The 27,109-nt window shown below is 57.0% G+C and overlaps 2 protein-coding genes across 2 annotated transcripts; both read right to left on the bottom strand.

Moving 5' to 3' along the window:
- Nucleotides 1-2,960: 2,960 nt before the first annotated feature.
- Nucleotides 2,961-7,154, bottom strand: TLR9 (toll like receptor 9). The gene is made up of 2 exons (XM_019753247.3): nucleotides 7,029-7,154; nucleotides 2,961-6,199 (listed from the first exon to the last, which is right to left on the bottom strand). Exons 1-2 carry the CDS (start codon nucleotides 7,029-7,031, stop codon nucleotides 3,104-3,106), a joined length of 3,099 nt encoding a protein of 1,032 aa, XP_019608806.3. The 5' UTR covers nucleotides 7,032-7,154; the 3' UTR covers nucleotides 2,961-3,103.
- Nucleotides 7,155-9,928: 2,774 nt separating this feature from the next.
- TWF2 (twinfilin actin binding protein 2) lies at nucleotides 9,929-19,210 on the bottom strand. Its single transcript, XM_019753293.3, has 9 exons — nucleotides 19,042-19,210; nucleotides 15,413-15,490; nucleotides 12,974-13,152; nucleotides 12,570-12,665; nucleotides 12,263-12,367; nucleotides 12,002-12,127; nucleotides 11,122-11,272; nucleotides 10,870-10,991; nucleotides 9,929-10,502 (listed from the first exon to the last, which is right to left on the bottom strand). Exons 1-9 carry the CDS (start codon nucleotides 19,064-19,066, stop codon nucleotides 10,335-10,337), a joined length of 1,050 nt encoding a protein of 349 aa, XP_019608852.3. The 5' UTR covers nucleotides 19,067-19,210; the 3' UTR covers nucleotides 9,929-10,334.
- Between the last annotated feature and the right edge of the window lie 7,899 nt (nucleotides 19,211-27,109).

Raw genomic sequence — 27,109 nt, 5'->3', positions numbered from 1 at the left:
GAGAACCTCTCCACCTTTCCTTCCCGCTCTCAGCTCTAGAAGGGGCAGCTGTGCTGCGTCCTGTCTGGACAGAGTTGTGCTGGCGCCTGTGCTGGCGCCCCCTGCTGGCGCACACACACATTGTCAGGCGAGCACTGGCACAAGCTCCACTGAGTCCTGGTCCGGTTAGATAAAGCCACACACCTATGCTGGCCCTGAGCATGCTGGACATAGCAAATTCCCTTCTGCTCAGGAAACAGGCCTCACTCCATTTTCCCAGCTCTGCCCCTTACGACCAACTCTCAGGGCTTTCCATTATCCTTCACGTTCCCACCTGGAACTCCCTCTGGCTCTTTTCCTTCCAGTGGGCACCTTTCTATGAATGCTTAGCAAGACCCACCTTCCTTCTCATGAGACTCAGAGCCAGCCGGGTGCCAAGGTCATCAGCTACACTTTTCTCCTCGCTGCTACGCGGGGTCACAAAGGATGATGGGATGGCTGCAGAAGTGAGGGGATTTGTTAACTGCTTCGAAATGAGAGGCTTGGCTTCTAATAAGAACTCACGTGTGAAAATAAATGATGTCATGGAATTTTACCAAGAATGTTTAGAACCCTCGGATATTAAATAAAGTGTCCTAAGGGGAAAAGGTGAGGTGTAGTTAAAAAATCTTAGCAGGTAGAATTTCCTCTCAGGGTTTTCTAAGTCTCTGCATACCTGGTACTCACTGCTCCCCAATAATGAAACTCAGGAGGCTGCAGCAGCATCTGCAGGTGCCTGGGTCTTGCTGCCAGCTTCATGTGCCATGAGTCAAGCACGTCTATCTCTGCTCCCTGTTCAGTGCTCTGGGCGGGGTCCTTGGCGTGGAAGGATCGATCTCTCCACCCAGAGATTGATCCTTCAATTGAAGCCTGTCAACTGGTGTCCTCAGCATAAGCCCCTTACCTAATAATGACAACCGAGGACCTGCTGAGTTTCTCAGACCTTTACACGTATCACCACAAATCCTTATAACAGCTGTGGCCAGTCCCATTTACAGATGAGCAAACTGAGGCTTCAAAGGAGCGATCACCTGCCCAAGATAACCCAAATGCAGAGTTGGTAATTACCCCCGGTAATGAGTCCCATCTCTCCCCTGGCCTTGCAGGCAGTGTTGTTAATGGTCGAGCATGCCTGGCAGTCAACAGTGAGCTGGCCTCCTGACCACAGGTCCCCCAGCCTCTGAGCCCAGCTCCTACGGCTTCCTGCAGGACCTGGGAGCGTGGAGCCCCGTCCCTTCTCATCCTGCAGACAGGAGCTCTAGACTCACTGAAGCGCAGTCCAAAGTCACACCACAGCCCCCATGCTTCATCTCCACATACTCTTTTTCTGAAGCCACAGCCCCCAAAGAACCAGGACCCTGAGCTTCCGTGGCTGGGGGACTAGGGGGAAGTTTTACCTGGGAACCACCTGAGGGCAGATCAGCTATTCTGAGACAAGTAAGCTGTGCTTCCCACAGGCAGGGCTCTGCTTCCTGCTCCTGGATGTGGCTGGCAGGAATGGAACCAGAACCAGCTCAGAGCCACTTAACAGGGGCTTCCTGCGAGACTCCAGCCTGGGGGTGGGAGGGTTGTTTTCTTTAATCCCAGGCACAGGTCAAGGAGGTACATGGGGCCATGCCATGCCTGCAGCCTTCTCCCCCAAGAGCCAGGCTGGCTCTCTCAGGACAGGGCAGAGCCGGGGGTGGGGGGGACTTCTGATCGCTGGATCAGAGACCCTCCTGTCTTTGAGGCAAGCAGATAACAGGGGGCACCAGCCCACCACAGAAGCTCCTGTGCCCAAGTGTCATGCAGGGTCTCTGGTCCCGCTCCCCACATAAGAACGCAGGATATGGTGAGGCCAGAAAGGAACACCCACGGAGCCATAGATGGGGGAGTCACACCACTATAGTCTCACTGGAGGCTGGGTTGGAGACAGGAATCAGGAGCCGCAGGATCCACAACCTGCCCCCTGCTTCTCTGTCAGCCAACCCCCCACTGTAGCCACAGCAGTTATATCAGTGGCTAACGGCTCACTGGTTACAGCTGATGGCCATCTACTACCAGAGCCAGCACCTTTCCACGTGAGAGCCTGGAAACTGCTCTCTAGGACTCTGTCCCCACACCAAGTTAGAAGGAGGAAGGTGGCCTGTACTTCACTCCCAGCTGTGAAGTGCACTCTCCATCCTGGTCACTTGTGGCTGCCTGGCACCCAAGGGCAATCAGCTGTGAAGGGCAGGGTCAGGGAAAGGGAGCCCAGCTTTGCAGCCAGTGAAGGCCCACCTAGGTGTCTCTTTGATGTCAAAACAGAGACCCAGCATGTACTGTAGGTGAAACAGAAAAGGATGGATTGTGAGTTAACTTTAGAATCTTCTGTGGCGCCCTGCTTCTTGCTGCAGTTATCCTGGCAGGCCTTCCTGTGCCCAACTTCTGCGGGCCTCCTGGGCGCCTCATAGGCATGGCCACCAGAGGGCGCCATCTCCCTCTGAACTCCCCGCAAAGCTTTCCCCATCCATCCTGTTGGGTCAGGACTACGACCTCTCAGGACTTCTCTGGGGGGCAGAAATGATGTAGGCCCGCAGATTTTCTGCCCTGAAGCCATTTTCAGCCCAGTAAGTGAGGGAAGCAGATCCTAGACCAATACTCAACAAGGGGTGCTGACCCAGCCTCTGCAGGGCGGCCTGGCACCCCCAGAGAGGAGGAGGGTGGGGTGTGCCAGGAGGGGTTGACAGGAGACTCAGCCTGCTTTCAGTGACCTCCCTCAGACTCCCCTGAGAAGACGCCCATGAACACAACTACCCTTAGCAATTTTCCTCCCCTGAAGATCCGCAGCCTGGGGGCCCTCCCTTCTTGCCCATGGCAATTTCCCCCAAATTGCCTCTAGTCCCTCTTCACTTTAGGAAGCCTGGAGAATTCTCCCTCCTCCCCTCCCACGCACACCTCCAGTGAGCTCAGGGGTAGCCACGGGGTCTGCAGGTAGCATTTATTGAGTGCCTGCTATATGCAGAGTGGGGGTGCCGAGACGGGTTGGGGCAGCCCAGGCAGAGGGGCGTGGTCGGGGTGGGGGTGGGGTCGGGGAAGGGGGTGTGTGCTGGGCGGCCGGAGCGTGCTATTCAGCCGTCGTGGGGCCGCGGCAGAAGTTCTGGTTATAGAAATGGTGGTTGTCCCTGGTCAGGGCGGTGCCCAGCTGGGCCCAGAAGCTGCCCTGGCCGCTGGGCTGGTGGGGCCAGAGGAGGACGCTCTGGCGGCAGAGGCGCTGGCGCAGCCGCACGTAGCGGGAGCGGTGGGCGTCGGGGCTCAGGATTACTAGCACCACGACGTCCTTTCGGTCCTCCAGCAGGCGCTGTTGGGCCAGCAGGAAGCTGGCACGCAAGAGGCCGCTGACCCGGTCCGTGTGGGCCAGCACAAACAGCGTCTTGCGGCTGCTGTAGACTGAGTCCCACAGGTTCTCGATGAGCGTCTTGCCAGGTAGCCAATCCCGCTCCTCCAGACACAGGCGGAGTGCCCGGCGCCCACGTCGCTCCTCCAGCTGCACGCGCAGCTCGTTGTACACCCAGTCGGCCACCGCGCCCTGCTCCTTGTTGAAGACCACGAAGGCATCATAGGTCAGGGCGTCTGCACCCCGCCGGTGCCCCCAGCGGGGCAGCCAGGCCAGGCCCAGGTGGAAGCAGTACCAGAGGTCCCAGCCGCAGAGGTGGTGCAGCATGGGCACTGCCAGGCCCAGAGCCACAGCCACCAGCGAGACGCTGAAACAGACCCAGGAGAGGGCCTCGTCCAGACAGAGGCGCAGGTCCTGTGCGAAGATGCTGCGGCCCAGGAGCTGGCCTGGACTGCCACACTTGACCTGGCTGGACAGCCCAGGCACGGCGGCCTGTACCTCCAGCAGGAAGTCCACGAAAGCCTCCCCACAGGCGCAGTGCAGAGGGTTGGCGCTCACATCTAGGACTTTCAGGGTGGCCACTTGGGCGCCAAACCAAGAGGGCTCCACCGTCTTGAGGGCATTGGCGCTGAGGTTGAGCTCTCGCAGCTTCTTGGCCTGAGCAAAGAAGCCAGAGGCCACAAAGCTGATACTGTTGCCACTGAGGTCCAGCCTCTGCAGCCTGGTGCCAACAGGGAGGCTGCCGTTGGTCAGGGCCTTCAGCAGGTTTCCTGCCAAATCCAGGACTTCCAGCTTGGGCAGGAGGGTCAGGCTGCTCCAGTTGAAAAAGGCCAGGTAATTGTCACGGAGACGCAGCATTTGCAGGCCCTTGGGGAGTTTGTCTAGACTGTGTGGCAGGAGGGCATGCAGGTGGTTCTGGGACAGGTCCAGGCGGACCAGGTTTCTCAGATCTTGGAAGAAGTGGAGGTAGAGGTCCCCCTCGTTCCACATGCGGTTCAGGTCATTGCCGCTGAAGTCCAGGGCCCGCAATGAGGTGCTGCAGAGCTTCTGGGACACACGGCTGTGGATGGCATTGTGTGCCAGGCTGAGGTAGCGCAGGGAGGGCAGTTGGGCCACGAAGCTGAGGTTGTGGCCCACGCCCTGCATGCTGAAGGGCTGGCTGTTGTAGCTGAGGTCCAGGGCCTGCAGCTGCGGCAGCTCCGTGAATGAGCGCCCGTGGTACAGGTCCAGCTTGTTGTGGGAGAGGTCCAGCACCTGCAGGCTGGTCAGTGGCACGAACTCTGAGCCATTGACCGCCTGCGAGATGCTGTTGTGACTCAGACGCAGGCACTGGAGGCGCGAGAGCCCGGTGAACATCTGTGGCCGGATTGTCATCAGGTTGTTCCGAGACAGGTCCAAGGTGAACTTGGGGGTCTTGCAGCTTGGCATGAAGTCATCAGAGCTGGGGGCATCCAGGGAGGCGGCAGCAAGGCGCCTGGATGGCAGCCCGCCCATCTTCCCAGCATCGGTCTCCCCAGTGGCGGCCGCCCGCCCCGCTGGGGCCCCGCTGATGCGGTTATTGGACAGGTCCACATGGCACAGCCTGGGGAATGCCCCGAAGATGCTGAGCTGGGCCTGGTTGATGAAGTTCATCTGGAGACTCAGGTTTTGGAGCTCAGGCAGGCCCGTCAGTGACTGGAGCGTGTCCTCGTTGAGCGAGCGGAAGAAGATACCGTTCATGTTCAGCTCCTGCAGGGCGTGCAGGTTCCCGAAGGAGGGTGCCAGCGACAGGTGGGCGTAGGACACCCCCTTGTGGTAGTTGAAGGACAGGTTGAGTTTGCGCAGCTGGGTCAGGCTCCTGAAGGCGGTGGTCCAGGTGATACAGTCATACAGAAAGTTCTCGCTCAGGTCCAGCACCGAGAGGTTGCCCAGGCCCCGGAACCAGCTGATGTCCAGGTGGTACAGAGAACTGTCCTTCAGCACCAGGCCTTCCAGGTGGGTCAGGTGGCTGAAGGTATCTCGATGCAGCTTCGGGAAGCCCCTCGGGCACTCGATGCAGGGGTTGCGGGCATGGTCGCAGCGGCGGCAGTTCCCCCCCACATCAAGCACACGCAGGGCTGTGAGATTGGCCAGGTCCTCGGGCCCCAGGGACACGATGCGGTTGTAGGACAACAGCAGGTTCTCCAGGCTGGGGGGCAGGCTGCGGGGCACCACCGTAAGGTTGTTGTACTTGAGTGACAGGTGGGTGAGGTTGCCCAGGCCAAGGAGGGCGCCCGGGGCCACTTGCGGGACCCGGCCGCAGGGGTTCTTATAGTAGCAGTTGCCATCCAGGTACAGGTGTCTCAGGGCGTGCAGGCCCTGGAAGGTCGTAGGATCCAGCTCCAGGATGCTGGTATGGCTCAGGGACAAGTAGGTGAGGGAGCTGGGCAGGGCGGGCACGGCCGTGATGTTATTGTAGCTCAGGTTCAGCACCTTCAGGGTGGGCACAGCCAGAAAGGTGTGGGGCTCGATGGTCATGTGGCAGTGCCAGTGCATGGCGCTGAGGGTGCTCGGCGGGCAGTTCCACTTGAGGTCGAGATGCTGCAGGCTGGACAGGTGGGCAAAGTCAGAGTTGTGCAAATGGTGGATGCGATTGGAGCGCAGGGACAGGCTGGTGATATTGCCACGGGGTGCAGTCGCTGAGAAGTGGGGCACAGACTTCAAGAACAGCCATTCGCAGTTGACCTGGCCGGGGGCCTGAAGCTCACAGGGCAGGAAGGCAGGCAGGGTGCCCTGGGCCAGGGCCGCGGCCAGCATGGTGGCCTGCACCAGGAGAGAGCGGGGGAGCAGGGCACCGCGGCAGGGGCCCTGCGGGGGTGGGCTGGTGAGTGTGCGGCCCTAACTCCACCTTGCACGCCTGGCTTCGCCTGGCTTCACGGAGTCCCCCACCAAGCCCTCCCCAGGGAGACTCCTGCCTGTCTGCCCAGCCCCCATCCCACCTCCAAGGCTCATGGGGAGCCTGGGTTTGGGTCTCAGACCCGCCTTTGACTGAGGACTGGTGCTGAGATCTGAATTCCTGGCTCATGACCTAGAGCTTTCACTCATTGTACTAAACCCTGGTTGGACAAGAGAGCCAGGCAGGTGGTCACCAGGCCCATCAGGGTCTCGCCTGCCTTCCCCTCTCCTGCCTCAGAGGCCACTTGGCGTTTGGCCCCTTTCCCTCCACCACCCTCTCCCCATTCCCTCCCCTCTCCCTTTGGAATGAGGGTCCCTGGCTGGGATCCAGGCTGGGTACCACCAGGGCCCCGGCTAGGGTGGGCACTGCCCAGCTCTTTCCCCCTCTGCCCACAACACTCAGCCCAAGAGCACTTGCCCTGCTGTGGGTCAGAATGGGTTGGAAGGAGGGGTGGGCAGCAAAGGGTCAGACCAGGCCCAGGCTGGACGCCCTCCATGCCTGTGGCCCCAGCACCACCAAAGAGCGCAGCCGTCGGCCTCAGCCTCCTCATCCCTGCAATGGGTTTGGGCCACATGCTCAAAGAAGGGCTTCTGCCCTGGTGTCTCCACGGTTCAGAGAGTGTCCCCAGGGCCATGTGGGTGACAGCCCCTTTCACTATTGTCTGCAGCCTCCAAGCCCACCTCTCTCCCACTGCTCCCCACGCTGTCTGCTTCTCTGGGGGGCTGAGGGCTACTGTCCTACCATGACAGGGAGTGAGGGCTTCTCCAGACGATCTTTCTTGGTGCTCCCGTCTCTCCACGGCTGCGAAGCTCAGAAAGCAGAGGAAGTGAGAATTTCACAACCACCTAGTAGCCCCATCCCCCATTTGCCCAGGCCTGGAGGGGGGGTACCCAATGAGTCATAGGTCATTTGCATAGTCAGAAGGCAGTCAGCCCCGTGGCTCCTTCCTCTTTCACCGCCCCCCTTTGGCCCACAGCCTGTCCTCATAATGCGTCACTCCTGGGCCTCACACCTGTCCTCTGGGAAGAAGGCCCGGAGCCCAGTCTAAGCTCAGTGAGAGAATGGAATTAGGAGCGGTGCCAGACCTTGAGGGCATGCTGACACCCATGCCAGGGCCACCCCTTTCACCCTCATGCCTAGGTCCCCTCAGCCTCTGCTCCATAGGGAGCTGATGGCTCCCACAGCTGCCCCTTCCTGGCCCTATGGCCCTGTCCCCAGGGCTCTGGGGGGTCTGGCGTAGCCGGAGCTGGGGCAGCATTTGGCCTCACCCCAACTGCACCTGCTTCTACCACAGCCTGCCACTTCCTCTAGGAGCAGGGCCTCCCCTTCTGCATTTCCAGTGCGTCTGGTGCCTGGCCAGGGCACAGACCACATGTTGGGCCAACTGAGACCTTGGCTTATCCTGCCCAGTTGGCTCCTCCCGTGCTTCTCAGGCCCAAAGCCTCAGGGTGACCCAGGACGCTCAGGAAGTCCCGTTGTCTGCACCTTCAGACTCTGTCCAAAATCTGCCCATCGCCCACCAGCTTCACATCCACCAGCCTGGTCTGAGCCGCCATCACCTCTTGTCTAGACCAAAGCAGTGGCCACCTCCTCATGGGTTGCCCTGCTTTTGTTCTCACGCCCCACAGCCTATTCACGTTTGGCTCCCAAGTCACATTAGGTCCCTCTGCTCAGACACCTCCATGGCCCTTCTTAGAGTCAAAAACACAGTCCACATAATAGCCAACAAGGTCCAATGGCATCTGTGCTCCCATTGCCTCCCTGACCAGTCTCCAGCCACATTGGTCTCCTTGCTGTGGCTTGAAAACATCTGCTGTGCCCCAGGGCCTTTGAATGTACATTTCACTCTGCCTGGAAGCTCTTCTTTCAGAGATTCTCGTGGTGTCTCCATCGCCTCTTTTATATCTTTGCTTACATGTCACCCTCTCAACGAGGCCTTCCCTGGCCTTCTTATAAACCTCCCACCACAGGTCTGACATTCCTGAGCCCCTTTTCTGCTGTTTTTGTCTTAACAGTTTTTACCTGCTAATACACCGTATCATTGATTTTTCATGGTTGGTCCTATATTGTATGATTGCCCTGCTGGAATGTCAGTTTCTTGAGGGCAAGGATCTTTTCTGTCTGTATCCCCAGGGCCCAGCACAGCACTCTGCACATAGTCGGTGCTCAATATTTGCTGTATCCATGGCTCTGCCTGTAAGTGCTCAGCCCTGGGCAGGCACATAGTGTCTTTGAGTGATGGTTGGATGGAGGAATAGGGCATCTGAGGGGAGGAGGCAGGGCTGGACATCTGGGTGGGTATCATGGCAGGCAGGCTCCACGCTGCCAGGCATCCAGCTGGCTCACAGGCGCAGGGGGTCGAGCAGCCTGGGGGTGAAGGCGTGGTCTCCTGCCCACTTGGGAACCTGTGTTTGGGGTGGGCAAGGACAGCCCCCCTTCTCTGGGTAAGCTCTCCTCCCTACAATTCTAGGGGCTGTAGAGCCTGAGAAAAGCCCCAAGGATGGGCCACTGACTTGAGTCCAAGCCCAGGACACGCTCACGAGAGAAAGGACAGTGCCCACTTAGCAGCCGAACCCCATAGATCCCGTATGTCCCCACTCCTGCACACCTGCTGCCTGGGATGGGAGGGGCCGTCCACCCACTTATCAGAGGCATAGACACGCTCAGGCTCCTGCTGGGTTCCAGCACTGGGGGAGACTCTCCCAGAGTGGCTGGGACCCGAGACCCAGGTCGTCCCCACCTTCCCAGCAGCCACCCCGCCGGCCTAGGGATCAGGAGCGCAGGTACCGAGGGGGCTGGGAAGTCGACAGAGAAGTCTGCACACGCACACACGCACACACGCACACACGGACACGACACACCCGCCGCGCCTCAGCCCCACAGAGGCCCGGAAAACTAATGGCAGAGCTTCCGCAGTGTGGCAGGCCGCGAGAGGCCGCCAAGGAGACCCACCTGCTAACCCCCACACCTGGGAATGTCGTCTCTTACACTGTGAAAGCGGCTGCTTTGCAGGCAGAACTAAGGATTTCGAGAAGCGAGTGTCCCACATTACCAGGGAGAGGGGAGGTAACTACAGCCACAGGTGTCCTGACAAGACAAGCAGAGGGAGATGTGACAACAGAAGGCCCTGTGACCACGGGAGCAGAGGAAGTAGAATCAGAATTAGAACATGCTATACATGTGGCTTTGAAGATGGAGGAAGCGGACAGGAGCCAGGAGTCAGAGGGCCTCTGACTGCTGGAAAGGCCAGGAAACGGATTCAGCCCCTGGGCCTCCAGAAGGAACCCGCCCTGCCAGTGCCTTGGTTTTCGCCCCGTAAAACTCATTTCAGACATAAGAACTGTAAGAGCACAACTCTGTGTTGTTTAGAGCCAGAGTTTGGGGAACTTAGTTACAGCAGACATAGGAAACTAGCACACCCAGATCCTCATGGCACGGAGGGGGGGGGGCGCCTCTCGGGGACCTGCCTGAGGCTGTGCCCTCACACACACGGGCACGGACTCGCCCAGACACCGGTAGCCAGGGGATCTGGGGCTACATCCAGCAGGCCGACAGGCCCTCCTGAGTTAGGAACAGGCAGCTACATGCAGGGCCCCCCAGTGCCCAGTGCTAGAGGTGGCTCCTCAGGCCAGACTCAGGTGTTGATTTAAAAATATTTTATTCTTTAAAAAATACAGCATCCAACCATCTTGTGTTGCAGTGACCCGTGCCCCAGCCCCGACTGACCCCACCCCCTTGTGGCCAAAGGCTTCTGGGCTATGCTGGGGCACTAGTCTCAGCTCCCTTGGGGGCCAGGTGCATGCCAGGCCGCCCATCCAGCCCCTTGAGACAGCCAGGCAGGGTCCCCAGACACCCTGGGCACACAGATGGGAGGCAGGGAGAGCTATGGCTGAGGGTCACAAATGCCAGCCCAGTGGCCCTCAGAAGCTGCAGGAGTATTCAGTCACCAGCCCTCCTGCCTCACAGGAGGCAACTGCCCTGAAGCCCCGGCTGGGAAGGAGGGAGGTGACGAGCAGTGAGGCAGCCGCGTGGCGCAGGCCCCACCTCCTAGCTGTCATCCCCGTTCTCGCCGGGGCCACGGATGAGGCGCTTGTGGCCCCGCTTGCCTCCGGGGCCCTTAGGCTTGGCGAAGGCCTGCTTGAAGGCATGTTGCTTGGGGTGCACCTCGTCGTACAGGAACTCGGCCGTCAGCTCCGCCCCATCGTCGATCTCAATCTGCGTGGGGCCAGGCAGTGGTCACCCCACCGGTGGGGGGCCCAGGCATGCACCACCTTGCTCTCTCACACCGCAGCCTGGGGTCTCCTGCCAGATCCCCCCCTGGAATGCCACCACCAGGAACGCAGAGCCTGGGGCCTGCTGCCCTGAACACGCTGCTCACCCCTAACTGTCTTCCAGACCCGAGCGCCAGGGCTAGGGCTTGTCTTGGCCCCGTCAGCGGGGCAGCCTCGGACAACGCATGCTACCCCTTGGGTCTCAGGTTCACCATCAATCCACCAGGCAACAGTGACCCCTGCTCTGCCAGTGTCTCGGGACTCCAATGCCCCAGTGGAAGGGGTGACAGCCCTGGGGAAGGGGCGCCCACCTTCTTGGAGATCTCCAGCTGGAAGTCCTGCTCCACAGAGTCGAGGAGGCGGCTCTTACAGCTGGAGTAGAGCATGCGCTCCTTGATGCTGCACTTGTAGCCCGGCATTGAGTAGATGAACACTGGTGGGGACGGGGCAGTGAGAGGCGGGCCTGGGGACCTGCTCCCCACCCCACTGCTGGCCCACCACTGAGGCTGGCCGGCTCCTGCCCAGCCACGGGTGTGCGTGGGGGCCCTGTTGCAGCCACTCACCCACAGACTCGAGGGGGTCGCCCTCGTGTGTGTGCTTGTAGAGGAAGAAGTGGTAGCGGGCGGCTTCTCGGGGCACCCGCGAGGGCAACTGAGCCACGTCTGTGGGCTCCGTGTGCACCAGCTCTATCGTCTCCCGCTCCAGGTCCAGCTTCTGCCAAGGGACAGGGACACGTGAGGGTACCCCACAAGGGAGGGCACAGGCCCATCCACCGCACAAGAATTCCCCGAGGTGGGTGGGCTGGCAGGCAGGAGCCTGCTTGTGACCCCTTTGCCAGGACATCCCTCCCCAGCAGCCACCCACCACGGGGCGAGGCCACTCCTGGGCCCGCCCTATCTGCCCCTTTGAAAGCTCTGCTGGACGAGGCAGTCCCACCAAGGGTGGTGGACAGGACAGTGGGAAGGGCCTGGACCTCAGAGGCACCACATTGGGCCGGCCCATCCTCAGAAGCGAGGCCTCTAGGGGAGTATGTCTTGCAAAGGAAGGGCCATTCTGCTTGAAAGGGGGGCAGCCTGGACCACTGGGGCAGAGGGCCCTTCTTGGGCAAAGGGGTGGTCAGGGGAGCTGCAGAGGGGGCCTGGGACAGGAGGGGGCTCAGGGCTGAGGGGCAGTGTGAACCCAGGGGTGAGTATGTGTATGCAGTGTGGAGGGCAGAATGAGGGACAGTGTCATAGGGGGCCCTGCCTATGAGCAGGGCAGGGCAGGAGAGCAGAGTGCGTTCACGATACAGGGCAGCTGCACCTGAAATGGGGCGAGGGCGGGGTGGGCAGTGTGTTCCCACCAGTACACAGGTGAGCTGCAGTGAGCAGGCGGGGGTGTGTGTATGAGCAGGCAGGAGCACAACGCGGCCCTGGGGGTGCCGGGGGGGGGGAGCACACCCACCAGCTGGATGTAGTTGACCGACTTCTGCTTGAGCTGCTGAAGTGCCCGCTGGGCCTCGGGCTGCAGGGGGAAGGCGAGGCCCTGCAGCGTCTGGTGCTTGCTCTCCACACTGATCTCTGTCTTCACCTGGGGCAGGTGGACAGTGAGCGAGGCCCTCACCTGGTACACCCACCACCCAGGGAGCACAGGCTCAGCCCTCTGGGCCTGACGTGCCCGCGAGGGCCCAGGCGGACATCGGCACAGCCTGTCGGGCAGACCCACCTCGTTGATGCGGATTTGCTGCAGCTCCCTCTCGGCCGAGGTCAGCGGGGCGGGCGCTGCGCAGGACGACAGGTGCTTCTCGTACCCGGCAAAGGAGAGGTCGTCCTGGCGGGGACGCAGAGGCGTCAATGGGCACTTCGGGGTGGGCTGCCAGAGCCCTGAGCGCTCCGGCTTGCAGCCCCTCACTCTCCCAGCCCTCCCCACTCATCCCAAAGCCTGGTGCCCGCTTGCTCCGTGACCCTGAGTCGTGTCCCACCCTCTGTGGGCCCGTGAGTCCGGCCCAGGGGGTCCTGGCCTGGGGCGCTACCTTCACAGTTCCGAAGAGCTCGTCCTTGACGTGGCCGCCCCCAAACTCCTTCTTCACCGTGGCCCGTGTGGCTGCGTACAGCATCTTCAGCCGCACCTGTAGGGCCCGGGGCCAAGCCGTGAGGAGTCTCTCTGGGTGGGGGCCCACAGAGCACACAGCAAGGAGGGGGGCGCTCGGACAGAAGGGGGCGCCCTCGCCCAGCCCAACCTCTCCCTCCCAGAGCCAGGCTGATGTGGCCAGGAGGGCTTCAGGCACCCCAGGGCCTTGTCCCGTCTCAGACTCTCTGGAACTGGACTTGATGTCTCTCACCCCTCAGACTTCCCAGGGAGAGCCCTGTCATCTCGCTCAGACTCGGCGTCCCCTTCCCCTGATCTGGGGACTGGGCAGGGGGCCCTAGGACTCACGGGGGAATTATCAGGCGACCAGGCGAGGAAGAGCCACTCAAAGCCCTGGGCATTCTTGGAGTCCAGGCGGTACAGCAGGTAGCAGGGCTGCTGGGCATCCAGCAGTGGCAGCACGGCCCTGTCATAGTCCTGGTCCCAGCTGCCCACCGGCTCCCGCGAGGCACCCAGCACGAGCTGCTCTGGGGGCAGAGGTCGGGTGAGCCAAGGAAGAGCCATGTCCTACGCCCACCTCTGGATGTGGCTCAGACCTGCTGGCCACCCTACCCAACCTTCCCGGGGAGCCCCCAAGTCCCTGAAGGACGAGGCTGTGTGACTGGATCAGTGAGCAAGTGAGTGAGTGAGGGAATGAATGAATGAATGAGTGAGTGAATAAATGAATAAGTGAATGAATGAATGAGTGAGCAAGTGAATGGATGAGTGAATGAATGAATGAATGAATGAAGGCACAAAGCTGCCAACTAGAGGCTGCTCCCTTCGCATATGCACAGAAACAGTTGCGAGAACGTGCCCACAGATGACCTGACACACAACCACACAAGACACACAGATGTGTTCCCACAGCCACCAACAATGCACCTCCTCACTGACACCCACACATGGAGGCTCGCTCAGGCCCCCCCCCACCGGCACGGCTGCTCAGCGCACAGCCCCACTGTGCCACCTCCTGCTACCCGCCCCCTCAGCCTGGGGTTCCAGCAGAACCTCTAGCACAGCTTGCTTAGAACAAATGTTCTGAAAGAGGTGGGGGTGTCACAGCCTCAGGCCATGGGGACCTGCAGAAGCAAACGTATGTGGGAAAGAGGGAGACGGGCTCCCACCAAACACTGCATCAGTAGGGATCCTGCTGCCACCCACCAGCTGTGGTCTCCTTCCCCCCTTTGATTTTAAGTAACAAAAGCAGACAAGTCCTCAGGCCCGCCACCACCATGCCTGCAGCAGTGGCTACACTTGACCCATCAGCCCATGGGCCTTAGCTGGGCACCAAACAGCATCCCAGTTGTGCACAGGTCCAAGCTGGAGGAAGAACTGGGGCAGAGGGACAATCACCCCCTCGTCAGGGGGTCCCGGCACCTGACCACCAGGCCCTCCTGATGGGGGCACGGGGCCCCCACACGCCAGGCCCCGCAGCCCAGCCACCTCTCTGCAGGCCTCTGCCTCCTCACCTACCCTCCCAGGACTCAGACGGGATCAGGGTTAGACACCAGCTGTCACAGGCTGGGTCTGCTCCATAGCACTGTCGACATTGTTTAATTTGTTGCCATCATTTTCAAACTGGAAAGTTCAACACAGGAAGTGGAATTCATGACTTCTCTAAAGAAATTAGGAGCTGGTCCACACTCAGTTGGAGATGGGCAGTGGCTGCCCGTCAGGGGACCTGGACCTTCCGGGCACTCCAGCTGTCCCAACAACCGTAAGCAGGACTGACACAAGAGAGCTCACCCAGAGTCCTGCTCAGTGTCTGCAGGGACGTCGTGTCGGGGGGGGGGGGGGGGCTGAGGACGAGAGGCAGAGTCTGTCTCTCCAGGGGCCTGCCACCCCACGAAGCCTTCACTCATGACTCACCACAATGACCCCAACCCAGCCTCTGAGGGCATCTGAAATTTGGGGACTCTGGACAAGGCCCAGCACAGCTCTGGCCCTAAGGCCTGGAGTGAATTCTGGGTCTGGGAAGACCCTGCTTTGAGCCAATTCAATGTGTGAAAAGTCACCTGGGCACAAGTCCATTCGGGGAGCCCCCTGAAGGGCCCACTCCTGCAAGGCAACCAAGGAGCTGTGAGGGGCCCCGCTTACCCTCAGTCCCAGGGTCTGTACTCCTCCAGGGACAGCCCCTCAGCACAGAGGAGAGGGGGAAGCGTCCTCTGCCCCGCCCCGCCCCCCCCTCCCCACCAAGCCTCAATCTAATCCTCTCCCTCCTCAAGCCCTCCCCCTTCAGGTGTCAGCTCAAGTGCTCCCACCACCGCCACCTTCTGCCCTTCCCCCTGCATAAGCCCCAGGTCCCCAAGGTCCAGGCCCAGGCCAGCCACGCCTGAATTCACCCATCTTGCTCTCAAAGAGAGCTGGACAGCAGCCTTTGTCCCATGGTGGGGGCACTTCCCAAGGGCAGGGTCCCAGCTTCTCCTTAGCACTCCCCTGGCCAGTGGCCAAGCCAGCCTAGGCCTGCCAACCACAGATGGAGGTGAGCGGCACTAATCGCATGGGGCAGTGCCTGGCCCCACTCCGCCTTCCCACACCTCCGGCCGGCTCTCCTTGCGATCCCCCAAGCTTCCATTTCCCATTCTCTGTAACAGGGGTAATGATCAGGCTTTCTACAAGGCACCTCCCACTTTCAAATGGGGAAACTGAGGTCCTGAGGGGTGTGGAGGCCAATGTCCCCCGCCTTCCAGAGAAGCAGCTGGGTGCAGCACCCAGCTTACGCTCTTGCTCGTAGTGGACACTCACCGTCCTCAATGACGACTTTGATGAGCCGAACAGAGCCAGCCCGTGCCTTGGCAAAGAATTCCTTCAGCTCCTCCGTGGCTATAAGAACAAGAAACATGGTGGGGGGTGAGCAGGCAGAGCGGGCAGGGTGGGCAGGGAAACGTTCGGGGCCTGCCCGTCCTGTGGGGTCTAGTGGCTAAGCTGAGAGCTGGGTTAAATACGGCCCCCATGTGACTGGGAACCTGAGATGGCCGCTGAACACAAGCTCCCAAATTTAGCCAGCAGAGGTGGCAGGCGGGTGGCCTGCTGGCTGGGGTAGCTCTGGTGACAGGGCAGCAGAGATGGGACAGCCCATCTGAGGATGGGGCGGGCTCCGGGACATGCCAGGCCAACCAGAGTGAATGGCCCCAGGAAGGCCCATCGCCGGGCTGGCCTGGGACCACTCTGCACTGTCATAACCACAGACAGAAACACATGAACAAATGCCCCCGACGAGCACTGACCACTATGCCCATTAACACACCCGTGTGCACACACATAACACTCACATACACTGAGCGTTGTTGCATGTGCCAACAAACAGGTACATACCCAGCCTTGCATGTGTGAATGTAACGCGTCAACATGTATAGGTGACAGAGCAAGCAGTATGAATGCAAACACCCTCGTCCATGAGCACACGCTCAGCTGGTGTAACAAATGGACACACGCAGTGAGACACGCACACCCCGGACACACTACCCAGGATGCTAACACACACACAGACAGGCAAATGCAGGGCGTTGCAAAGACATGTCTGCAGTCAAAGGATGTACAAAGTATACACAGAAACACATAGGCATGCACTGACACACGTGCACGCATGCTTAGCTCCAGGCCACCAGCCAGGCTGCCTAACCCTGAGAGGCCCTGAGGGGCAAGCCCAGCCCGGGCACAGCCCTGTCAGGGGACAACAAGCTCCCAATACCTAGGCAGTCGGGAAGGCTTCCTGGAGGAGGAATGACTCTCAGGAACTCCCCAAAACAGATCCTGTCTTGGTCCTTGGACCACAGAGCTGGAACGTGACAGCTAACCAAGGACCCAGTTGCAGAGGTAAGGGTCATGGTCAGCACGAGGGACCCACAGGAAGTCACAGACCACTGTGGTTCAGACAGAGAAACCAAGGTCCAAGTGGGGAAGGACCCAACGTAGGTCTCTGTGTTCACACGGCTGGCCAGCATGACCTTGAGGCTGCCCAGGGGTCAGGAGAATTCTGCAGGAACACAGCTGAAGAGCTGAGGTCAGAGAATATTTATAGGGCCCAGCCTGAGCAGCTCGGGTTGGGGGGGCTTTAGGAAAACAAACTCTGGTCATGAGATGCCCCTCACGTGGGGCGACCCTGAGCCTGACACCTTTGGCTCTGTACCATCCTCCAAGACAGCTGGGTGTGCAGGGTCCCAGCTGAGTCTGCAGGTCCTTGGGGCTCAGAGCAACATGGCATGGAGACAGGGCCCCACTATCAACCTGCAGAGCCCAGGCAGGTCCTGATGGGTACCTGGCTTCTGGGACTCCACCTTTCCGGAGCTGTGTGACACCCCTGCCTCAGTGAACCTGAAACTCATCTATAATGTGCAGCTCACACTGCCAAGCTGCAGAGGGCTGTGGTCAGGAGTAAACAGGAAAAGGGCTGGGTAATGGGGTCTCTACGAAGAACATACTATTACTGTAATGACAGTAGGGCCAGCTGTGCCGAGCTGCCCCTTCCACCTGCTCAGACCATTCTGGGGGGTAAGGCCAAGAAGCTCCCCCAGAGATGCTGACACGCCCATTCTAGTATTACCGGGGCAGTGACACTCCAGAAGGGGAAGAGACAAGCCCTCCCCTTCACCCCCCCGCACCATGCCTCCTCAGCCACCATCAATAATCCAGAGGCCAGGTCTGGGACACCTGAGCTTCTATCATCAAAGATTCATGTCGCCTGCCCCGCCCCAGCTGCCTTGCCTACCCACCACCCTGTGAGCCTCGGGTTACAGGTCCCTCCCCTGCCCTGCTCTGAGGTCAGCAGATTCACACTTATGGCCAGGACAGGGTTGGCACCTGGGTGCCCAGGGCAGAAATGAGAAGGCATGGGCTGCTTACAGGCTGGAGGTGGGCCCAGTCCCCGGTGATGCCCTAGGCAGACCTGTCTCACCATATGGGAAATGAGAGTGAGGCAGGTGCCTGACCACTGGACCTGTTGGCCTGGAGCACGGAGGAGAAGCCCTAACTTCTGATCCCCTCCCAGTTGGAAGCAGCAGCAATGACCAGACAAAGGGGAAGGAAGGGGCAGGTCCAGCGGGTGACTGTTCCTTCCTGTGGGGCTGAGTCATGAAACAGCCTTTCCAGCACCACCTGCAGAGAGGCTGATCCTGACCCAGGCCCATGTTTTTCTGGTCCTGTGGGGTGCAAACCCCCCAGGGAAATCCTCTCAGGGCTGTCCAGCCAGCAAGTGTCCACAACCACAAGCCAAGATCCAGGTGGTCAGGGCGGTCAGGGCGGTCGATGGTGGTGGCGCGTCCGATGGTGGTGGCCCACGGTGGGGATCCTGGTGTGGTGTGAGGAGTGGCTGATGGCCAAACCACAAGGTTCCTTGGGCGAGCAGCCTGGGCCTTCTGCGCAGGCCAGGCAGCCCTCCCAGGCCAGTGGAGGGGGACACTGAGACCCAGGTATGGTCAGGACATCTGGCTCCCAGCCACTACTTCTCTCCCAGCCTTTCTAAGGAGGAAACCAGGGCCCTTGGGGGAAAGGGGGTGGTGCTCTGATTTAGAGAATCGTGTGGGGTGGGGAGCTGGCCGGGAGGCTTTAGAGCCAGGATGATCTCCACAGACCTCACATTTGGACCCTCTTCTCTGTGCCCAGCCTGGAGCTGGAACCATCCTACCTTGGCTGAGACAGACTCAGAAGATCAGAGTGGAAAATGGGAGGGAGATCTGAGGTCAAGGTCAGACTGGCAACTCTTCCCCATCCCACTTTGGAGGTCCTGTCCCAGATTTTCCCCAGCCTAGCTTGCATGAGTGTGTGTGGGTGGGGGAGGGGGGGTGAGGCAGGGGAGCCAAAGGTCAGGGCCCTCTCCTCAAACAGACACAAACCCATACAAACATGCACGTCCAGTACATGCACCCATGGTAACAAATGCACACGGAGATGCACCCACATTGTGCACACAGACACCCACAGACGTGTGCAGTCAGAAACACTGATGTCTAAAGATGGTTCCATGTTACCGTGTCCATTCAATCAGCTACTAGTGCGTGTGTATCGAGATGAGCAAACACCGGATTGAACAGACAAGTGCACATGCGTGCACACTCCCCCAGATGTGCGCATCCGGGTACACCCACCCCCAGAAGGCACAAAAATCCATAGATGGTCACATAGGCACATCCACCCTAGATGGGCACACGGATACTTCCGCCCCAGCTGTGTACGCATATGTACACCTATTCCCGACGATGCACGGTAAGTCCGTCCCCCACCCAGATGTGCCCACCCCAGGCGACCTGCAGCTGCAAAAAGAGAACAGGAAGCTCCCCCGGGCTGGTGCCAGGGAGGAGACAGGGACCGAGCTGGGGAGGGGGCGCAGCCGCAGGCGGTGACCCTCTACCCCCTGCCCGCCCTCCATCCGCCCTCACCGTGGATGCCCGTCTGGTGCGCCATGGCTCCGTGCCCCGCTCCGCCCGCGCCCTCGGAGCCCTCGGCTCGGCCCTGGCCCGGCTCCGCCGGCTTGGACCTGAAGGAGGAGGAGGATGTGGCGGGGGCCGCCCAGCCTCGCGCAGCTTCCCGGGCGGTGTCGCAGGACCCGCCCCCAGCGCGCCCCGCCCCCACGGGCGCGGCCGGGAGGGGGCGGGGACTCGGGGCCGCGCGTGCGCGTAGTGTGCGCCTTTTTCCGGGTGGGCGTCTAGCGGGGAACTGGCCGGCTTGTCCACGCGCCTGCGCGTGTGTGGCTGAGAAGGGCAGTTTGCCTGTGGCCGAGCGTGCGTGGGCGACCGCTGCTGTGTGTCTGTGTGCCCGGATCCGAGTGGTCTGTGGCTGGGGCGGGTCCGAGTGTGTGCACGCCCCCTGCCAGGTGGGTCTGCAAGCAGGTGGGTGGGATCCGCGCGGACCCGCTCCTTGGCCGCGTAGGGTTCTGCGTGTGGATGTGCGTACGTGTGTTTGTGCGGTGTCTCTGGCCCCGGGACGTTTCCTGAGCGCCTCTTGCGGGACACTGGCAACCATCGAGGCGGCCCCGCCCTGATGCTGGGAGCCCAGACTGACCTACCAGGCGGGCGGCCAGCGGAGTGTGAGGGGCCGCTGGGAGGAGGCGAAATTTGAGTGGAGACTGGAGGTCAGCCTGGTAGAGCGGAGGGAACAGTTTTCTGAGAGGAGGGCACTGCATGTGCAAAGCCCTGGAGGTTGAAGGAGGGCCAGAGCTTAGTGAGGGTCAGGCTCGGCCCAGCTCGTAAGGAACTGGATCCACACCCCGCAGCCTGGCGTGCGCTGACATCAGCCTCTCCCTGGTTCGCCTGTCAACATAATGTTTCCAACAGGCCACTTGATTGTGTCAGGGATGATGAGTACAGGACCTCCGTCTGTCCAGTCAGACCCTGTTCCAGGACTTGGGCTGGGAAGATTGGGAAGGAGGCATCTTCTGGATTTGGGGTGACAGAGTTGATGAGGGAGCATGTGGCCTGCCTGGTATCTGGCCCTGGCTTGAGCTCCTTGCTCACTGTCCCACATTCCACCCTGATCAGGCTGCCCTGAGCCCTTCTCTGTGTCCCCACGCCCTGGGTTCTTCCTCTCCTGAGTACCCAGCACACATAGCATCATGGAAGGGTTTTCTTGTTCATCTTCCTGTGTAGTGTGCTCACCACGTCCACCCCGGCACTCACAGTGGAACATAAACACCCTGTGTGGCCCTGCATCCTGACCTTGGAAGAACCGCTCATAGGTAGGTCCGCCGCCCCCAACTCTCAGCCCTGCCACAACCCAGATGGGGCCAGCAACATGGAGCCACTGGTTCCATCAGCAATTAGACCTGGCCATTGCCACAGGTACTTGGCAGTGCCACAGAACTGTAAGAGCCAAGAAAACAGATTAATTAAAAACAATAAAGGTATGTTCCCTGTAAAAATGTCTGTCACTGGATGAACTGTGACCACCTTAACTGCAGTCTCCCCAACTCTGAAATGGGGATACCTTACACAGTCACTGTGAGAACTAAATTAGCTAATATAAGCAAGCACTCAGAAGAGTGCCCGGTGCCTACAGAACAAGCATAGGTCATGCATTCTTAATGGGGACAATTTCACTGAAAGGGCAAACATGGCTCTTAGAGGCCAGACAATAAAATAATTTTTATGTACAAAGCACAGATATACATACAGTACATAAGCAGGTATGTAGTATATCTATGGTAGTAAAATTTCACGGTGAGGGGTTGGGGAGGATTAGAAAAAAAGTCTAAAAGGGTTCTTAGGGGGCAATAATATAATAAAAGTTAAGAAACACTGTCCTAGGTGGATGATAACAACAGTGATAGTGGTGCCAGAACCCAAACCTCTCCAAATAGCCAAAATACAAAAACAGACTCAAGTTACTTGGACAGATTCCCAATCTAAGGACTGGTCAGTGCAGATTGCTTTCCAGAGCCCCCACCCCCTTCACAGGCTGTCAGGATGGTGACCTGGCCGGACTGTTCTGGCTGGAGAAAATGCACCCTGCCTCCCCAGCTGGCAGCACACAACTGGCAGAGCCTGGCAGTTCCCTCTCACCTCTACCCCTGTTTTGCATATTATTTAAACCAAATCATTTGGATGTCTGGGCTGAGAGAATTTTACTTTCCTCGTTGAAATCTATTTTGAAATTGATGGATGTGCAAAAACCACATGCAATGTAAGTTGGCCTCAGAACAACTGATTTTTCTGTAATTCAGAGAAATGAGAAAGCGTTGCCCTAAGAAGTTGCCATCTATCAGCATATGCTTTGGGTTAGAAAGAGAAAATCCTACCAGCACCATATACAGCTCTGACCCAGCCCCTGGAACAACTATAATTTGAGACAGTGAACATCATTCATGCTATGAATTCAATGTAACTATTTCATTGAGAAAAGGAAAAAGGTCTCTCTGGTCACATGTGCTTCTTTGAGGGTGGCCGGGGGAAGAGGGAGGGAGAGCACCGTGCCATCTGGGCATGTCCTCCCCATCATCCAAGAAAAAACAAATAGACCGCTTTCCCTCTCCAGTCCCTCCCATCCAACACTCGACCCTGGCACCCTGCTTTGCCCTTACCATGTCTTGACATCACACCGGAAATGTATTTATCTCTGCAAAAGCACAATCTTATCACTATACCCCCAGGACCCAGAAGCAGGCCTGGTAGTGAGAGCTGTTGAGTATTTGTTCAATAAAAGAGCGAATGAATCAGAAACACCAAGTCTGCCTCTCCACCATACACAACATACAATTTAGGTGATGGGCATGTTAGGGTGAGAATAAGTGAGGGATGGAGGCTCAGGGCCGGCCCCCTGGGGAGTGTGGAGAACAAGCCCCACCTCTTAGGCTTCAACTGCAGAATTCCCTGGGGCGGGTGAAAGCCTGGACTGAAGGCCCTACCCCCAGAGTTTCCCTTTCACTAAATCCTGGGTCAGCCTGTAAGTGTGCATTTGGAATCAGTTCCCAGTGCTGCTGAGCTTTGGGAAGCACATTTTGAGAATGGAGCTTTCCTGCAGTCAAGGACATCTACAATCCACAATAATCCGCAATCCGCCTCCCTGTAATCCGCAATCCACAATCTGCCCTTGCTAGCCCCCCATTTGCTGCTAGTGTAGCCACGGCAGTTATATTAGTGGCCAATGGCTCACTGGTTACAGCTGACGGCCAACTAGCCACAGCTGATGGCCATGCAATCACAGTTGATGGCCATTTACTACCTGAGCCAGCACCTTTCCACGTGAGGCTGAGCACCTGGAAACTGCACGCCTGGCTCTGTCCCCACAGACACTTACTTAAATGTAAGGACCACGGGCTTGTACCAGAATATAATTCGATCCCTGACACGTACTCTGTGAGTTCTCTCAGAACCGGGCCGACAAGCCAAGGCAGCTGATCTAAGGGTGAGGGAGGGGGAAATGGCAGGAGGATTTACTTAGCAGACCCACACACTGCGCTCCGGGTGCCTTACGTACAACTGCTTGAATCCCCACAAAACCCTACGAGATGGGTAGAATTAGCCACATCTTACAGATGAGGCAACTGAGACTCAGGTTTACTCACTCCCCCGGCTAATAAGGAGCAGAGTCCAGATTTAGACCCACAGTGTTGGCTCCAGACACTGCTTGCCTTCCCTCTGCCAACTCAGGGAACAAACCGAAGGTAGGGCAGTAACTAGCAGAAGGTGAGGCTCCACGGGGACCGGAGCTTCTCACACCCAGAGTGGAAGCTCACAGTGAGAAGCTGCGAGGCAGGGGAGCCTCAGGAAGCTGTGATCAGGAAACTCCCAGTGGCGCACTGCTCTGTGGGGGCCCAGAAACACCCTCCCCAGCTTTCTCTACAACCACATGCCTACCCTATCTACCCAATTTCACATCAAGCTGACAGCGCCTTCGCCGGGTGAAAATTAGAACCACCCACGGGAACACGGAAGAAGGCCTGTTTCACATCCACGGAAGATGTCTACACTTCCCCTTTCTCACCCCCTGTCCAGAAATATCACCACCTAACTGCACAACCCATGACATTTCCCTAGATTTATTCTCTGGAAAGCAACAACAAGATGCACTGATGACCTTGTGAATTTTAACTGAAAAGTATACACAAAAGAACTTGAACTTGGGGCGGTGGCTGGATGGCTCAGCAGGTTAGAGCACGAGCTCTTAACAACAAGGTTGTGTGAGTCCCAATGTTCAATTCCCACATGGGATGGTGGGCTGTGCCCCCTGCAACTAAGGATTGAAACCGGCCCCTGGACTTGGGGCTGAGCTGCACCCTCCACAACTAGATTGAAGGACAATGACTTGGAGCTGATGGGCCCTGGAGAAACACGCTGTTCCCCAATATTCCCCAATAAATCTTTTTTTTAAAAAAGAACTTGAACTTGGGGGATGACCCTACAGATACGCCCAATGTCATTATTGTCATTGTCACCGTCTCTCATTTCAATGAGCAACACACGCCGAGTTCGACATGAGATTCCAAAGGGCCATGAAATTACTTTTTTTTTTTTTTTGCATACTGGGTGGAACACACACCTACACTTTTTTTCTGGGCCACTGGTTGTTCGAACTGTAATTTTTTCAAGGGCACCATTAGAAAAAGTGAAGCAATAGCGGTCTCTTGTGGACACAAACAGCAAGTACAACAGTTTACAGGACCGGAATCGCACAGGAAATTTTGAAGCCCATTGGTGGAAAATGGCCCAATTTCAGGGTGGATGGTTCTTTTTTTGTTTGAGTTTTTATGAGTGTATATGAGCCAGACTGATGACATATACCGGGGAGCAAGATCTCAAATACTCCCCAGAGTGGATGGGTCTTGAAAGTGCATCAGAAAACCCGAGGCCGTACTTGGGAGCCTTCCCTTGGCTCTATGAAAAGTTTTATTTTTCCTCTGCGCTCCTCAGTCACCCAGGTAAGTCTGAATGAGGGGACACTCTGACATTCAGTGTTCCAGTGAGTTGCTCTGGCATTGTGTGGGTACCAGTGTGTTGTCTCCAAGTACCAACTTTGAAGTGGGGCCCTGCTCCTGACTTTCCCTCCTGGATGCCCATTTGCACACGGGCTGTCCACCACTGATGACTCCGTGTCCATGTAAAGGCAAAAGAAGACTAAGGCTGGCAAGGGTATAACAGGACCGAAGGCGTTGGAGGGGGCCCCAAATATTGGTTAGATTTCTCCTCCAGGTGGTGCACAGTTTTATTTTCTCCTGTTTTGATCGCCATTTTGCCAATTTTTTCACTGTATCGGAACAAACTAAATTATGACTTACATTTCACGATTTGGGAAACTGGTTTCACATACAAGGTTAACATTCGTTTATTGTGCAGGACACTGTAGCACCTTTAAACATGTGGACGGTATAGAGTATAAAAGTATCATTTGGGTAGTTTTCCAGTTTGTCACTTTGGCAAACAATGCTGCTATAAACAGCCTCCAATGTCAACTGGTCCCCACGTGCAAGGGATCCCCTAGAGCAGAGGTCAGCAAACGTTTTACACACGTGGTCAGATAGGAAATATTTGGGGCTTACACTGTTCAGCCTCTCTCGCAACTGTTCAACTCTGCCCTTGTATCAGGAAAGCAACCATGACCACATGGGACCAAACGAACATGACTGGGCTGCAACAAAACTTTGCCAAAACAAAACAAAAACAGACAGCAGGCCGGATTTGGACCACAGTCCGATGTTTTCTGGACTCCTGCTCAAAATGACTTGCTTGGGAGTAGGACTGGCTGGACCACCCCATCGCATGACTGCACAGCAGCCCCGAGTGGTGCAGGGCACAGGCTGCCGAGTCACAGGGCGTGTGCACATTCTCCTTTGCGGGGTACAGCCAAACTGTCCCCCAAAGGGGTTTTGCACGTTTGCATCCCCACCAGCTGCATTGCTGTGTCTTGTTACTCACATCCTTACCAGTGCTTCATATTTACTATAGTTTTGGCCAAACTCATGGGTTGCGATTTCTTTCTTTCTTTCTTTCTTTCTTTCTTTCTTTCTTTCTTTCTTTCTTTCTTCTTTCTTTCTTTCTTTCTTTCTTTCTTTCTTTCTTTCTTTCTTTCTTTCTTTCTTTCTTTCTTTCTTTTCTTTTTTGCATTTCACTGGTAAGTAGCTGAGTCTTGAGTGTCTGCATTTCTGACAGCATACTGCCTTTGTGTAAATGGAGGATAAGCCAGTTTTCCCTTGGGCACTTCAGTGGCAGAATGCATGCTTCCGTGTCTCCCTGTTGCTCATGCCCCCAAACCGTGCATACACATTGCTCAGTAAATTGTTTTGCTAATTCAAATCATGCCTTAAAACTTTGAAAAACCTTCCTACTGAGGAAAGACAGGCAGCCAAGATTGGTGGTGGCTGTGGCTGAGGCCAATTTGGGGGAGAAATAGACCACAGACACATTAAAACCCGACAAAATAAAAGCCACCCTACTAGTGAAGAAAGCAGAGGGGGGGCTATCTCAGGGGTCTCCAGGGGACCCCGAGGTTGTGTACAACAGGCCTGGCTGGGGTGGGGAGCAGTTTGGGGTGGGATATGCCCAGTACACAGGGTGCCCGTTTCCACCCCGACTTCACCAAAGCTATCGGTTGTTGTTTTTTAATTCAACCACTACATAATATTTTATTTGAAAAATTTTATAAGCTCCTTAAAAAAGACTATAAGCCACTGTTCAATATTAATTAACTTACAGAGCCACTATAAGAAACTGCCTCACATGGCACATGGAAGATACAGCTCGTGGTTAAGATCTGGGGCTGCAGCCAGGCAATCCCGTGTTCAAATCCTGCTCCATCACCTCCAGGCTGGGTGACCTGGGGCTGATGCTACACTTCTCTGAACCTGTTTCCTCATGTGCAAAATACAAGTACTGACCGAACCTCCCTCATTGGCTTAGTCTAAGGGTTCATGAGATAATGCACGGGAAAAGCTTGCTATGTTTCAGGCATAAAATCTAAGCGAATGCTGCTATTGGTATCTTAGTAGTCTTTTTTTCTTTTCTTTTTTTAATACAATCAGGAATATAGTCGAATGTCCCTTATATAAATGCACATCAACTCCTCTGGCTCAGACCCACTTATCTTCTATTGCTATTGAAGAAACAGGCTTGGCCTGGCTGGACAACAAGAGGCCAAGAACCCAACCACTTTCCCTCTTTGGTCTAGCTGCCAGGAAGCTGAGGTTTTGTAACTACAGGGTTGACAGTGTGTTATGGAACGAAGGGACATATAAAATGTGAGCCACAAAATCTACACATATTTATATAAGTACAGAGAGTAATCAAAGGGTAGGTAGCCAGAAAATGTAGGAACAAGAGGTGAATCAGGTCACTTAAATTAAAACATTGTAATTTTTATGGATTTTGTGTTATTGGGGCATTTGTCAGCTTTTTAATGTTTGTGATTTGCTGTGATTTTTTTTTTTTAAATTGCGGAAGGGGAACAGGACTTTATTGGGAAACAGTGTGTACTTCCAGGCCTTTTTTCCAAGTCAAGTTGTTGTTCTTTCAGTCTTAGTTGTGGAGGGTGCTGTTCAGCTCCGGGTCCAGTTGCCATTGCTAGTTGCAGGGGGCGCAGCCCACCATCCCTTGCGGGACTGGAGGAGTTGAAGAACCGTCAACCTTGTGGTTGAGAGCCCACTGGCCCATGTGGGAATCGAACTGGCAGCTTTCGGAGTTAGGAGCAAGGAGCTCTAACCGCCTGAGCCACCGGGCCAGCCCATGTGATTTCTTTTCTTATCCTAAATACATATTCACTTTTGCACTTCTGAAATTGCATTCATAATTTTATATTATTTTCTTAAAGAGGTCCCTCCAAAACCTGGACTGATTCCTGTCAATCCTGGAAAGGTTGACAGTGGCCTTCATACCGAAGCCATCGCAAGGGGCACATCAGTCCGCACAATGTAAAAACATGCACTTGTACTTTTACCTAAGATGTGACCTGACCTGTGATCCGTCAGTTCTCACCCCCCACAACGCCCCCTGTCACTTTATCAGAGGACTCGCTCTTACAAAG

Source organism: Rhinolophus sinicus, chromosome 5 (genome assembly GCF_057876585.1).
Source record: "Rhinolophus sinicus isolate RSI-liver-muscle chromosome 5, RSI-T2T, whole genome shotgun sequence".
NCBI classification, from domain to species: Eukaryota; Metazoa; Chordata; class Mammalia; order Chiroptera; family Rhinolophidae; genus Rhinolophus; species Rhinolophus sinicus.
The sequence above is the reverse complement of the archived record's forward strand: the minus strand, read 5'-3'. Positions and strand labels throughout refer to the sequence as shown.

Bases quoted from the DNA above. Each gene is read 5' to 3' on its own strand.
- TWF2 (XM_019753293.3), bottom strand. From the start codon at position 19,066: ATGGCGCACCAGACGGGCATCCACG. The intron at 12,368-12,569 runs GTAGCGCCCCAG...CGTCCCCGCCAG, and splicing joins AGCTCTTCGGAACTGTGAAG to GACGACCTCTCCTTTGCCGG. The intron at 12,128-12,262 runs GTGGGTCTGCCC...CACCTGCCCCAG, and splicing joins AGCAAATCCGCATCAACGAG to GTGAAGACAGAGATCAGTGT.